The sequence below is a fragment of the Onychostoma macrolepis genome, chromosome 16, assembly GCF_012432095.1.
Source record: "Onychostoma macrolepis isolate SWU-2019 chromosome 16, ASM1243209v1, whole genome shotgun sequence".
Taxonomy (NCBI): Eukaryota; Metazoa; Chordata; class Actinopteri; order Cypriniformes; family Cyprinidae; genus Onychostoma; species Onychostoma macrolepis.
Window position 1 is genome coordinate 8,051,145 of NC_081170.1, and position 12,156 is coordinate 8,063,300.

The following is a 12,156-nucleotide window of genomic DNA, read 5'->3' on the forward strand; positions in this document are numbered from 1 at the left end:
AGGCGACACACTGAGATCACAGGGGGCGTATGCGTGTACAAGCCTCCGTGAAAACCCCCATGTAGTTATCGCTGCAACCCGGAGACCTGCAAATGGGAGGAGCTTATGCCAAGAACAGCAAGTGGGAGGGGCTTGAGAACAGCAAGTGGGAGGGGCTTATGCCGCAAGTAGGCTGGATTTCATCGTAGTTTAAAATTATATAAATATAACGCATTTTCATAGTAGTTTAAACTGAAATTCATAGTTTTTGTCATCTTAGTTTTGAGACCATTCACTCTCAACATTGAAATCATGTCTTTACACCTTTTGCCATGCTTCGTGATGGTGTCATTTTAAATCCTTTAACTGTAGTAATTTAAGCATATTTCTGGATATAACATTTCACTTCTACAATTCTACAGTAGCCTACCAAGGAACATTAAAGTGAGATGCAATTGCACTTAGGAGGTAAATGTGTGATTCATAAAGAAAATGTTGAGTACTGTTAAGAAAATGCAGTTACCATTTGTCTGTACTGCATTTTTTTTTTTTTAAATCAAATTACAGCAAATGACAGACTAATGTTCTTCAGAACATGTTACACAAATCAATGTATTAATTTGAAATCTCAGGGTGGGTAAATTATTTTATTTCTGATGAATCAAATTATGTACAATCATTCATTCAGCACAATAGACTTGCATGCAGTGGACACTGCAAAATCCCAGATGCATTGCTTCAGAATAAATTCTACGGAGCTCGCCTTGCTTGCCCTTCCTAACATAACCTGGTGGGTAGACAAGAAGCACAATGAGCACTAGTGTTAACCCAAATTTAAAACATTCTCCCCATGCCATCCAATATGCATGACTTTACTCTCTTGTTGAACATGTACAAACATTTCAAGAATAATTTCTCAGCTCTGTAGGTCTATGCTATGCAAGTAAATGGTGTCCAGAAATTTTAAGGGACGACATTAGGCCAAGTAAATTAGACTTTATTACTATTTTTAAATGAAGTATTTATTTTAAAAACCACTAGACAAAACACTAGTTTATTCACCATTAATTTACACAAAACTGATTACTGATTATTATTAGTATTAAATATTTTTTGTTAAATTTAAACCATGTTTTAATAATTATATTACATTGTGGATTAGGAGGTTAAGAGATGTGTTCTAATACTTTTGAAAATGTACCTTATTCTTTAGAAAATTACACTGTAAAATTGAACAGTTGGATCAACAACAACAACAACAAAAAAACTTCAATTGGTAACACCTAAAAAAAATTAGTTTTTTTTCAACTTAATTCATTACCTTTATTTGTAATAAATTAAGTTGAAAAATAAAATTAATGTCAGTTTGTCTGTTGGGGAACCATCAAAATAAAGTGTTAGCATATATTTAGCAGATATACTACTAATACTCCAATGACTGCTAGTTGACATGCAGTTGCAGAGTTACTTAACAACAGCTGTCTAAAGGGTACCATCAAAATAATCAAACTGATATTAAAATAAAAATAGTTCAAAGATCTTATGGCAGTTTGAGAGAAAAAAATATATTACTATTATCATTACTATACTTATAAGTGGTCATTGATGGCTTTAAGTAAAGTAGCATAAGAAAGGTGGCAAGATATTATAATACATTATAACTATGAGAAATATAATCCATTGTAACTTAAATGGATGCAATGTGTTCACTGTGTGTTATAAATCATCATACTCTTAAAAGCTATAACCACTAATAAGTAAATATTATAATACATTAAAACTGTTCTTATGAATATTCACAAGATGATATAACATATTATAAGGTTTTTTATAATGCATTATGCATTCATTATAATGCCTTAAAATACCCTTATAATGTATTGTAAATATGGGCTTCACAGAAAGTGTTACAACATTTCAATGCCATGCAATTACATTACCTGCTTATGGACTTCTGTATCCATAACCTGGAGAGCAAATTAGTTGTTTGTAGAAAAAAAAGATATTGTCAGGCACATTACAGATTGTAAACTGTGTGTGGTACGAAGAAAACGTTGTACAAAAGCCACCAAGAAAATGCACTTTTCACAGCTTGTAATACTTTTTACAAAACAAAACAAACAAAAAATTGTATATCACGCTTACCTCTTCCACTCATCTACCGCTGAAAGTCGTCTTCGTTTTTTTTTTTTTGACGGATTGCAAAGAAGTCGCCCACTACCGCCACTAGGAGTGTGAACCGATACTACAACCCACACAACATTAAACAAACCAATTAAAATCAGTTGGTTTGTACTGCCCTCTTGCAGCTTAAGTCCCACCCGCTTGCAGCTGGCTCCGACCTCCGTTTATACCCATCTCAACGTCTGAGCAATCATGGCGAAAAGCACTAAGGAGCATCTGGAGGATACTTTTAATGACCTAGCAACGGACGAGTTTAAGAGGTTTAAAAACAAACTGTGCGATCGGAAGAAAGAAGCGGGAATCCGAAAAGCTAAACTCGAAAAAGTTGCCGACGCTATAGATCTCGCCGAATTAATGGTGAACACTTTCACATCTGGTGGTGCTGTTCCTGTAGCGATCGAAATTTTAGAGGCTATTGGCTGTAATGAACAAGCAGCGGAGCTCAAAGAGAACGCGGGACACAGTGAGTAAACTATAGCAAAAGATGACCAATACGAAACTGAATGTAGAAGGAAAACTGTCTGTTGCCGATCGTTTCAGATCTTAACAAAACAAACACAATCACTATATATATTTTTTTTAACAAAACCTTTCCAGACCTTCTTTAGATTATAAATACAATACAATATTATTACATTAAAGTTGTAATATTAATAAAAATATGGTAACATCACTTAGCTGTATTTATAGAATTTCACTACTCACAACACATTTGATTAAAAGTCATTTATTGCAAAGTTGGCTATATGATGACCCACCATATTCCATATACGCCTAAAGGGGAAAAACATGCAATTTTCATGTCTAAATCATCTTTGTTCTATTTTTACATTGAAATAGGCTATTTTATTTATATTTATGCCATGGTCTGTCTAAATACTGGATTCTGATTGGCTGGCAGGTGTTGATTAAATTCGTTGAACTGCACAGGTAGTTCCAAGTCAGTTTAATCACGTTCTATATTAATGCGCTTCCTATAAACATTGGTAACCATAGTAACATACAGTTACAGTTGAATAGTAATACAGACGAAAATAACCGTCATTTTTATTGTTCCAGTCAAATATTGCAGCGCAAATATTATTAACATCTTTAATGCTGGGAAATGACCATGGCATAAACGGGATAATCAACCGCTATTTTATTTATAAATGTGTATATATAGCTTATGTCATTTACAGTTAAAACACATTTCGCACTGCAAGGTTATAAACGGAGTAGATTTTAGATGTGTAAGTTAGCAGACAGGTCTAAATATCTTGTTTAGATAGTAGCTAAATATGTCTGAAACGTAAATATCTGTAGTATAATAGTAATATATAAATATTTAACCTGCTAAATCTTCTAAAATCACACAGCGATCGTCGCCGATTTGAAGTTCACACTGCACGATTTTAGCCCGATTTTTCACTCACCGACAGGTTTTGCGAATCTCTACTTTTCATCTCTTTGAGGGCTTTTGCCTTTGTGGGCTAAAAATAAACTCATTAGGCTATAAAAGAAATGCACAAAATGTTTGTTTCACTTTCAAGTAGGCCTACTTAGATTTTCCCAGCAGAAGTAGCATATGTTGTTAAAAAGGAAGTCATCTTTGTTAATTATTATGTGTTATAGACCATAATATCAGCGTGATCTTGCGTTATTACCTTATCACTTCTCGTGTGCATTTGGCTGTAATTTACGGACCAGACACAGTTGTCGGCGATTCTTCCTGTTGTAAAGTCATGCAGCGTGTAACCTGTCGCCGATCTATCGGGCAATGTGAACACAGCAGCAACTGCTAACTTACCCCAGATAGCTGTGTAGTGTGAAAACAACGGTGATCCGATTACTTCACAATCGTGCAGTGTGAACTCTGCATTAGCTACCTTTCCAGTCGGACATGACTGATTTGAACTTGTGGTTCAGTCAGATTCATTCAAAAACAGTTTCGTTACGTTCCGGTAGGCCTATATTTATTTAAACTCGGTTAAAATGCATTAAAAAGTGTGTTATTGTTGAGTTCCTACAAAAGTTTCACAAACTTCTGATATGGAGACTTGTAGTCTTGGGTTTCAGGTTGGAATGTCAAAACATAGGGGTGAAAAATATAGCCTATTAAATTTGGATTACTGGTATGCTCATGACCTGTGTTATGTTTTCTAGGTGTACCTGTGGCTCAGTCACGTGGGGATGTAGTAGACTATGGAGCAGGTCAGGGTCTGAAGGTTGAGCTTGCTCTGTCAGATGATTGGCATAAACAATTGCATGTTGTTTTATGCAGCCAAGAATTTAAAAACAAAATTCTAAAAGAAAAGGGACAGGAGGCAAGTATTCATCATTTTTGTTAATAATACACATTAATAGGCTTTCTAATGCATTAATGACAGTTGCTCTGCTATTGAACTGGTTTCTGCATTAACGTCTCTTGGTTGTTTTTCTTAGATTTACAGATTAAAAGAAAAGTATGGAAGAACACGTCTTGCCCTGCTGATCAATAACATAGATTTCAATGATAAGGCTATGACAAGGAGAGGGGCAGACAGAGATGAAGAAAACATGGAATGGCTGTTAAAGGAGCTGGATTATCAAGTTGTCAAGTACAAAAATCTCTCTGCAAAGGTGCGTAACTCTGGTCTTACGAAATTAGTGGAGAAAAGTATGCAGATAATGCATACAGCTTTTTATTGAAAACCTTGTCTTGATTGTTTTAATTGAGTTTATTGGATTGGCAGGACATGGAGAAAGCAGTCAAGGACTTTGCTCGACGTGAAGAACATGCACATTCAGACAGCACCTTTGTGGTCATAATGTCCCACGGCAAAAGGGATGCCATATTAGGTGTCCAATATACAGCATCCAATCCCTCTGATACCTTCCCGGTTGATCACATCTACCGCTGTCTGAACACTGAGAATTGTCCAGGTCTGCGAGATAAACCAAAGGTTATTCTTATCCAAGCCTGCAGGGGAGGTATGAATAAAATACAATTGTCTTTTCTATTTGAGTTCTCAGGACATCATTATAACAACTACACCTCACCTGTGATTGTAGATAAAGTCCCATTGAACAAAGCTTACACATTCTTATCCAAATATCTACTCAGGGGACAGTGGACGCATGTGGGTCAGTGATGGCGAGCCTGATGAGCCATTGGATATAGAGGGCGATGACTTTGCGCACAAAGAGAAAGACTTCATTTCTCTGATGTCCTGCACCCCGGGTAAAAAAATCCTATGTTTTTCTGTGCATTCAAGCTAGATTATTTTATATAAAGGAATTTATTAAAATTGGTTTTTATTAGTTGAACATGTACTAAAAACATTTTTAATTGGAGGGAATCAAAAAAAAAAAATCTTCATGAACAAGTTCCACCAAAACATATTTTCCAAAGTAGCTTATTCAATATCAGTTTCGTTAAAAGATTAAAAGCACCTAATTCCACTATTGAAATTTCTCTGCAGACACCAAATCTTACAGGCATGTTGAGAATGGAACATTTTATGTCCAAAACATTGTGGACGTGTTAATGAAACATGCACATGAGGATCACATCGACGACCTGTTCCGAAAGGTAAGTTGGACGCTGCTGCAAGAGCAACCTGTGTGACTTATGTTTCTTTCAAAAGATCAGCGGTATTTCTCATAACCTTCAGAACTTTGGTTTCTTGTCATGATGTTCTCTTTACTCGCTTTAGGTTATTCAACGCTTTGAAAGCTCAGAAATGATGGGGTGCTACAGGCAAATGGCATGTAAAGACAGAGCGTCGCTGCCAAAGTGGTTCTACCTGTTCCCCGGACTCTGATGTTCAAGCTGTACTGATATTCAAGCTATACATGTTTGTGAATTTTATAGATCCTCATGTGCCTTTGAATCTCCAATGTAGTCTGAACAGTCTGAAAAATGGTCTTTGCAAAAGAAACAAGAAAGTAATTGTAGTTTTTAGTAATTGTTTCCAAATAAATTGATGGCTTAGATGTATTTCCTCTGCAGAGAAAACCTGTTCTGATACATAAAAGTCCTGTCCAAACATTGTTTTTTGTTGTGTGTTATACAAACCCACAGACCTTAAAACGCCGTCGGCATAAATTACAACACACCCTCTAAAAATGTGAATATAATTTGTTGAGTGACAAAAGGGATAGATGCTAATAGTAATGAGAGTACAGGTGCACTTTTGAAGGAAAACATGTTTATTAGATAGTACAGCACCTTGAAAACCTACAACCAGTTTCCTTACGAGGCACCCTCTTACAAAAAAATGCTGTCTGTGTAGTGTTAGATTCAGGATTGAGGAAGTAAAGCTGACTCATTTTTTCCCCAACTAACAATGTGTGAAACCAGCAACGATTTCAGGAGATCACGTGAGCTCCACAGAACCTTGTATGAGAGGAACCATAGGGACGTCTGTGTGCATGTATAAATCTCATTGTTTGATTTAATCATATTTCTTGGTTTGTTTGTTTGTTCATTTATTTATTTTTTAGGATCATGGAAACTGTGGGAAAGGAGATGCAGGTATTCCTGCAAAGTATCATGACTTTCTCTGAGGTAGCCTACAATTAGTTGAGTCAGGATGCTGGAGTGCTTGATGAAATCTTTCAAATTAACAGCGACTGCAGCTTTCTATACTAGTGAAGTCACATAATTAAATAGAGCACAAAAAATAGAGCATACAAATAGTGCCTGTAGCTATTGAATTAGAAACTGTAATATACTGTAACAGATAAAACATACCTACATAACAAAATAACATGGGTTGTGCCTCAAATTCAGCATGACACCACAAATGCTTCATAGAAAAGCAAGTGAACACCAAAGTAGGCTACACTTTTTTGTACACAAGGAAGTGGCCTATATAGGAAATGTTTAAGTCTAAAGACACACCTACTGTAGCCTAAGCAGGAGCTGTTTTGCAGCAGTTTATCCTCCTCCTCAAAATCTTGTAGAAGAGGCACGACACTTTTAATGAACTAAGGAACAATGGCGAAATCCATTAAGGATCACCTGCAAGATACTTTTGATGATCTTGGGGAGGGAGATCAGAGAAAGTTTAAAAGCAAACTGTGCGACCGGAGGACAGGGCCGCGTGTACGGCGAGCTCAAATCGAAAAGGTTACAGATTCTATAGATCTCACCAATTTAATGGTGAACACTTTCACGGAGACTGGTGCTGTTCCTGTAACGATCGAGATTTTACAGGCTATTGGCTGTAATGAACAAGCATCGGAGCTCAAAGAGAACGCAGGTAAATGTAAGGAAACTATTATAAAAGAATTAAAATATAAAAATAAATTATCAAAGAGTAAACAGTAGGCAAAAGTTCTATTTCACTCTAGTGAATGGTGTTCAGCTGGGTTAACTGTTGCATTTGTTTTTTTTTTTTTAAAGTAAAAAATTACGTTACGTTTAAATGATAACAAATAGTTGGGAAACGATAACCAATTCGTAGGCTATTTACAAGCGGTTCCGTTTAAAAGAAAATGTAAATTGCATTATTTATTTATTTTTTCAAATAATTATTCCTGAAAGTACTAAATCAGAATTCTTTTCGATTCCTATTTTTATTGACTGTTTCACTTTCAGTTTCTTTTGACGTTTGTGTAAATGGGCTAGCCATTTGGTTGCAGTCGTTTTAAAAGGTGATAAATAATTTTAAGCACAGAGAAAGGCCAGTTAGATTAATCAGTAATAGTAGTAATAATAATTAGCTGTATTCTTTATTATGTGTTTGCATGTGCAACGTGGAGATTTACTGTAAGAGAATCATTAACTTGATCTTGTTTTTCAGCAGCTCTACGTGTTCCTACAGTTCCTTCGCCAGCCCCAGCCCCAGCCTCAGCCTCAGGTCCAGGTCCAGGTCCAAGCGCTCTATCTACTGGTGAGAAAGTGTAACTGTTTTTGAACGGCATTTATTTGGAAAATAAGTTTCAAATCACTTCACTTTTTGGTAGACGTTCATTTAAAACCCAATAAAAAGATCACAATACATTAGCACTGATTAATATCCTCACAATCCAACCACATGCTTGTTTCAATCTCTTTCATAGAGCACTTCATCGATAAGAATCGGGTGGAACTGATAAACCGAGTGCATAATGTAGACAGCATCCTAGATCAACTTCTTCAGATGAAATTCATCACAAATGAGGATTACGAATCCATCCATAATGAGAAAACCTCACAAAAGAAGATGAGAGAATTATTCATGGGCCCGATTAAATCTGCTGGCACTAGAGGGAAAGATGCCTTACACCAAGCTCTCAGGCAGAGTGAGCCTCACTTGACAGAAGAACTGGAGCGTCAGTGAAAGGCCTGGATATTTTTACATTTAATGTTTCTATTTGCTTGTCTAATTAGTATACAGAATACATAACGTAATCAAGGAACTTCCATTTTTTTAATAAGAGTAAACAAATATTGTTTAAACATTTTAACATGCCATCATTTGAATGTTGTTTCCCCTACTTTTTTTCTTCCAAACAGACAAACTGTCACAAAATCAGGTGCGTCCAAAATCTTGCTTGTTAACTGAAAATAATAAACACTTGTCCAGTATCTTGAAAAAATTGGTCTTTGTCGACTTATCTTTTTATCACCAGTCAATAAACAAGCAAATCAAGAAACCAGATGTTTTTTGTTTGTTTTTTTCTGCAAACCGTTTTAGTTTCTTCAGACTGATGTAATTCACAGTTAATCCGAGAGCTTTCTGACCCTGCATAGACAGCAACGTAACTGAACTATTTTAACGATGTCCTTGGTAAGTTTCTGGGTCTGGGAACATTTCAGTTACATTGCTGTCTATGCAGGGTCAGAAAGCTCTCAGGTTTCATTAAAAATATCTTAGTTTGTGTTACGAAGATAAACCAAGGTCTTACTGGTTTGGAACGACATGAGGGTGAGTAATTAATGACAGAATTTTCATTTTTTATTCAGACTTTATATTCCTAATTCAACTTTGCATATAATGTCTTCTTAATACAATATTGTATTTGTTTTTATTGCTATGTGACTTAATCATTCTGCATTCTGCTTTAGCTTAGTCAATGCAATGCTATACTACTGTAGAAATGTCACTAGAAATATACAGAGGTTTATATTGTCTGCAAGACTAGTCCTCCTCCTCATCCTCATTATTAAAGGAATGGTTTACCCAAAAATGAAAATTTGCTTAAAATTTACTCACCCTCTGGTCATCAAAGTTGTAGATGAATTAGTTTCTTCATCAAAACAGATTTAGAGAAATGTAGCATTACATCACCTGCTCATCAATGGATCGTCTGCAGTGAATGGGTGCCGTCAGAATGAGAGTCAAAACAGCTGATAAAAATATCACAATAATCCACATGCCTTGATGTTCATAATAAATCCATCGTTGGGAGATTTTTATCTCTAAAATACAAGTCTTCCATCCATAATATTTCTTCCTCCAGTAAAAGAGCTGTCTCATCTGAATCAGGAGAAAAATATGCACCGTTCACAAGTGAAAAACAGTCCAAAAACAGTTTTGTTGTGAGATTTTGATGTGAGAGGGCAACAGGGAATGGACTTTTTTCACTGTAGGAAGCGTTATTATGGATTATGGACTTGTATTTTGGCCGGAAGCAACAGTTTAAAGTCTTAATGATGGAGTCGTGTGTATTATTATGATGTTTTTATCAGCTGTTTGGACTCTCATTCTGACGGCACCCATTCACTGCAGAGGATCCATTGGTGAGAAAGAGATGTACTATGATGCGAAATTTCTCCAAATCTGTTTTGACGAAGAAACAAATTGATCTACATCTTTGATGGCATGAGGGTGAGTAAATTTTCAGCAAATTTTCATTTTTGAATGAACTATTCCTATAATCAAATATATTAGCAATAATTTAGTAATCCTAGTCTCTATTCACTGAAAATAATAAGCCTACTAACCAAAACTGTAGTTATTCCAAATAAATGCCATCACAAGGGTCTTTCAGCTCAATGAGCCTGTAAAAACACAAGATGAAAACAGGACATTTTGAATCAAAAAGGTATAAAGTAACGTTTAGTGTGTTGTGTTAATCAAACAACACAAAAGTGAGCCTTACTTGTTTTGAGAGCGTGCAGCTTTTTTGGCCTCTCGAGCTTCGTTCTCAGCATAGATCTTCCTATAGCAGTAAATCAGCACTCCGATCATCCACAGCTGCAGAACTGTGATCAACACGTACATCATGATCTCAGAAATCACAGCCGTCAGCTCAGGGTTTGCTTGGGGAACAGATATCAGATAATCAGATTACATGATGAAATCCAAATGTATCACTTGTAAAAGGGTCTTAAATGGATCTCACCTTTTTCCACAACTGTGAGTTCCACCTCTTTACTTATTACCACATGTTCCTCATTCAGAGGAAGGTGCAGCGTACGTTGGAAGGTACAGAGGTAAGTCCCAGTGTCATTATATGTGACATTGTGAATAAAGACAGAGCCAGTTTGCACATCCTTTGTCCCCATAGTTCCTTGCCACTCTAATCTTCCCTCAAAGTTTTCATGAAGAATGGTGGGGTTATTATACTCATATTGAAAAATCTGAGGGGGATAGAGATATTACTACAATAAAATCAGTCTTTAAAAACCTTTTTAGCAATTTCAAGCATGAAAAGCCACGTATGCATCAAGCTGACCAAACAACCTGACAACAGGCTTTCTGATCCAAAGAATCACTGTACTAACATGGATAAACTCCTCAGATCCAGCTGCTTTGTAGTGCCAATCAACAATAGCAGAACCAGGCACTTCTTCTCTCCTTTTGCAAGAAATACAACCCAACAGAAAGCTTTCGCCAGCCACAGCTTCTGTCATGGAGTCTACTTCAGCACATCCAGTTTGGCCAAGTGGCACTACGATGAGACATATTGAGACAAATAAATGTACAGAACGTTTAACAAGCAAGTAAAATTCAAGATTATTATAATTCGGATGCATTAAGCAATGAACTGGTATTGCAGTGGGTCTCTTTTTGGTCACACTGTAGATTGGGAACCAATTCTCGTGATTAACTAACTATCAATTATGTCTTTTGCCTCAGTAAATTTATAATTTGCTGCATATTTTTAGTAAAGTAGTTGTTACGTTTACTTAGGATTAAGGAATCTAAAATATGGTCATGCAGAATCAGTCATTAATATGTGCTTCATAAGTACTACTAATAAACAGCCAATATGTTAGTAATATGCATGCTAATTAAGAGTGAGAACTGGTCCCTAAACTAAAGTGTAACCCACTTTTTAGATTATCAAGACTGCTGAGAAGAAAGTGCAAAAGTCTAATATTGTTTTTAATAAATGATTTTCCTCATTTGCTTATCATGCATCTTCAATATAAATATTGAACAATGTTACATTTATGATCAATAAATCTAAACATAGGATGTTACATGTAATACTTGCAGCAGCAGAAGACTTCACGTTATTAATGCAGCTTATAAAATGACAAATAAGAATCATCTGATGACTGTACGTTAATGTTACACTCGATAATTTTACTCTAAATCATTTTATCTTTTTAAATAATTTCACATTAGCATGTTATAACTTACCTTGAGTACAAAAGATGCAGAGAGCCAAAAATGAAATCATTCCCAGTGCCATTTTCTTAGTTCACACAGTTGTATGAACCGATGCATTAATAAATCGCTTCCTCGAAATTGCGTGTCCCACGTTTCTCTTATTATCACAATTTCATAAACATTACTGGCCCATAACAGTCTCAGTTCTTCTTATTTTAAATCCAAAACACATCCCATTCGCGCTCTTCAATTGATATTCCTAAAAACATACATTTAAACACAATCCTCCAGCGTTCAAATGATTTAAAGGAATGCGTTAAAAGTTTTAAAATAATATCACAGACTAAAACAGCTCGTGTCTCGCCGCAGACTTTGACGTTTAGGAGAGCTAAGTATAGACCGCGTGAATCCTTGTGCTTGCAACTCAACACGCAATTTGAGAAGTCAGATTCAGAGGAGCGGCATCCAGTTGCTATAA

At 35.9% G+C, this 12,156-nt stretch overlaps 3 protein-coding genes and 1 long non-coding RNA gene across 9 annotated transcripts; 2 read left to right on the forward strand and 2 right to left on the reverse strand.

The window, feature by feature from the left end:
* Positions 1–274: 274 nt before the first annotated feature.
* On the reverse strand, positions 275–2,224 carry LOC131522390 (uncharacterized). The gene is made up of 3 exons (XR_009266525.1): positions 2,125–2,224; positions 1,920–1,946; positions 275–766 (listed from the first exon to the last, which is right to left on the reverse strand). It is a non-coding gene; the product is annotated as an uncharacterized LOC131522390 (long non-coding RNA).
* Position 2,225: 1 nt separating this feature from the next.
* On the forward strand, positions 2,226–6,177 carry caspa (caspase a). Of its 2 annotated transcripts, none has more exons than XM_058747847.1 (7): positions 2,226–2,626; positions 4,309–4,469; positions 4,588–4,764; positions 4,878–5,115; positions 5,249–5,365; positions 5,607–5,716; positions 5,841–6,177. In XM_058747847.1, the coding sequence occupies exons 1-7, from the start codon at positions 2,356–2,358 to the stop codon at positions 5,946–5,948; spliced, it is 1,182 nt and encodes a 393-aa protein (XP_058603830.1). In that variant the 5' UTR covers positions 2,226–2,355; the 3' UTR covers positions 5,949–6,177. The 2 variants fall into 2 exon arrangements, with proteins under 2 accessions (XP_058603830.1, XP_058603831.1); XM_058747848.1 differs by lacking the exon at positions 2,226–2,626 and adding an exon at positions 3,720–4,106.
* Positions 6,178–6,332: 155 nt separating this feature from the next.
* On the forward strand, positions 6,333–9,871 carry pycard (PYD and CARD domain containing). 4 transcript variants are annotated; one of them, XM_058747851.1, is made up of 3 exons: positions 6,333–7,397; positions 7,935–8,024; positions 8,194–9,871. In XM_058747851.1, the coding sequence occupies exons 1-3, from the start codon at positions 7,127–7,129 to the stop codon at positions 8,451–8,453; spliced, it is 621 nt and encodes a 206-aa protein (XP_058603834.1). In that variant the 5' UTR covers positions 6,333–7,126; the 3' UTR covers positions 8,454–9,871. The 4 variants fall into 4 exon arrangements, with proteins under 4 accessions (XP_058603834.1, XP_058603835.1, XP_058603837.1 ...); XM_058747852.1 differs by having other exon boundaries at positions 7,938–8,024; XM_058747854.1 differs by having other exon boundaries at positions 6,333–7,391; positions 7,938–8,024; positions 8,194–9,870.
* si:ch211-225p5.8 (uncharacterized protein LOC555567 homolog) lies at positions 7,842–12,156 on the reverse strand. Of its 2 annotated transcripts, none has more exons than XM_058747850.1 (6): positions 11,709–12,156; positions 10,844–11,010; positions 10,462–10,699; positions 10,219–10,378; positions 10,061–10,117; positions 7,842–8,018 (listed from the first exon to the last, which is right to left on the reverse strand). In XM_058747850.1, exons 1-5 carry the CDS (start codon positions 11,758–11,760, stop codon positions 10,072–10,074), a joined length of 663 nt encoding a protein of 220 aa, XP_058603833.1. In that variant the 5' UTR covers positions 11,761–12,156; the 3' UTR covers positions 7,842–8,018; positions 10,061–10,071. The 2 variants fall into 2 exon arrangements, with proteins under 2 accessions (XP_058603833.1, XP_058603832.1); XM_058747849.1 differs by having other exon boundaries at positions 7,842–8,021; positions 11,709–12,155.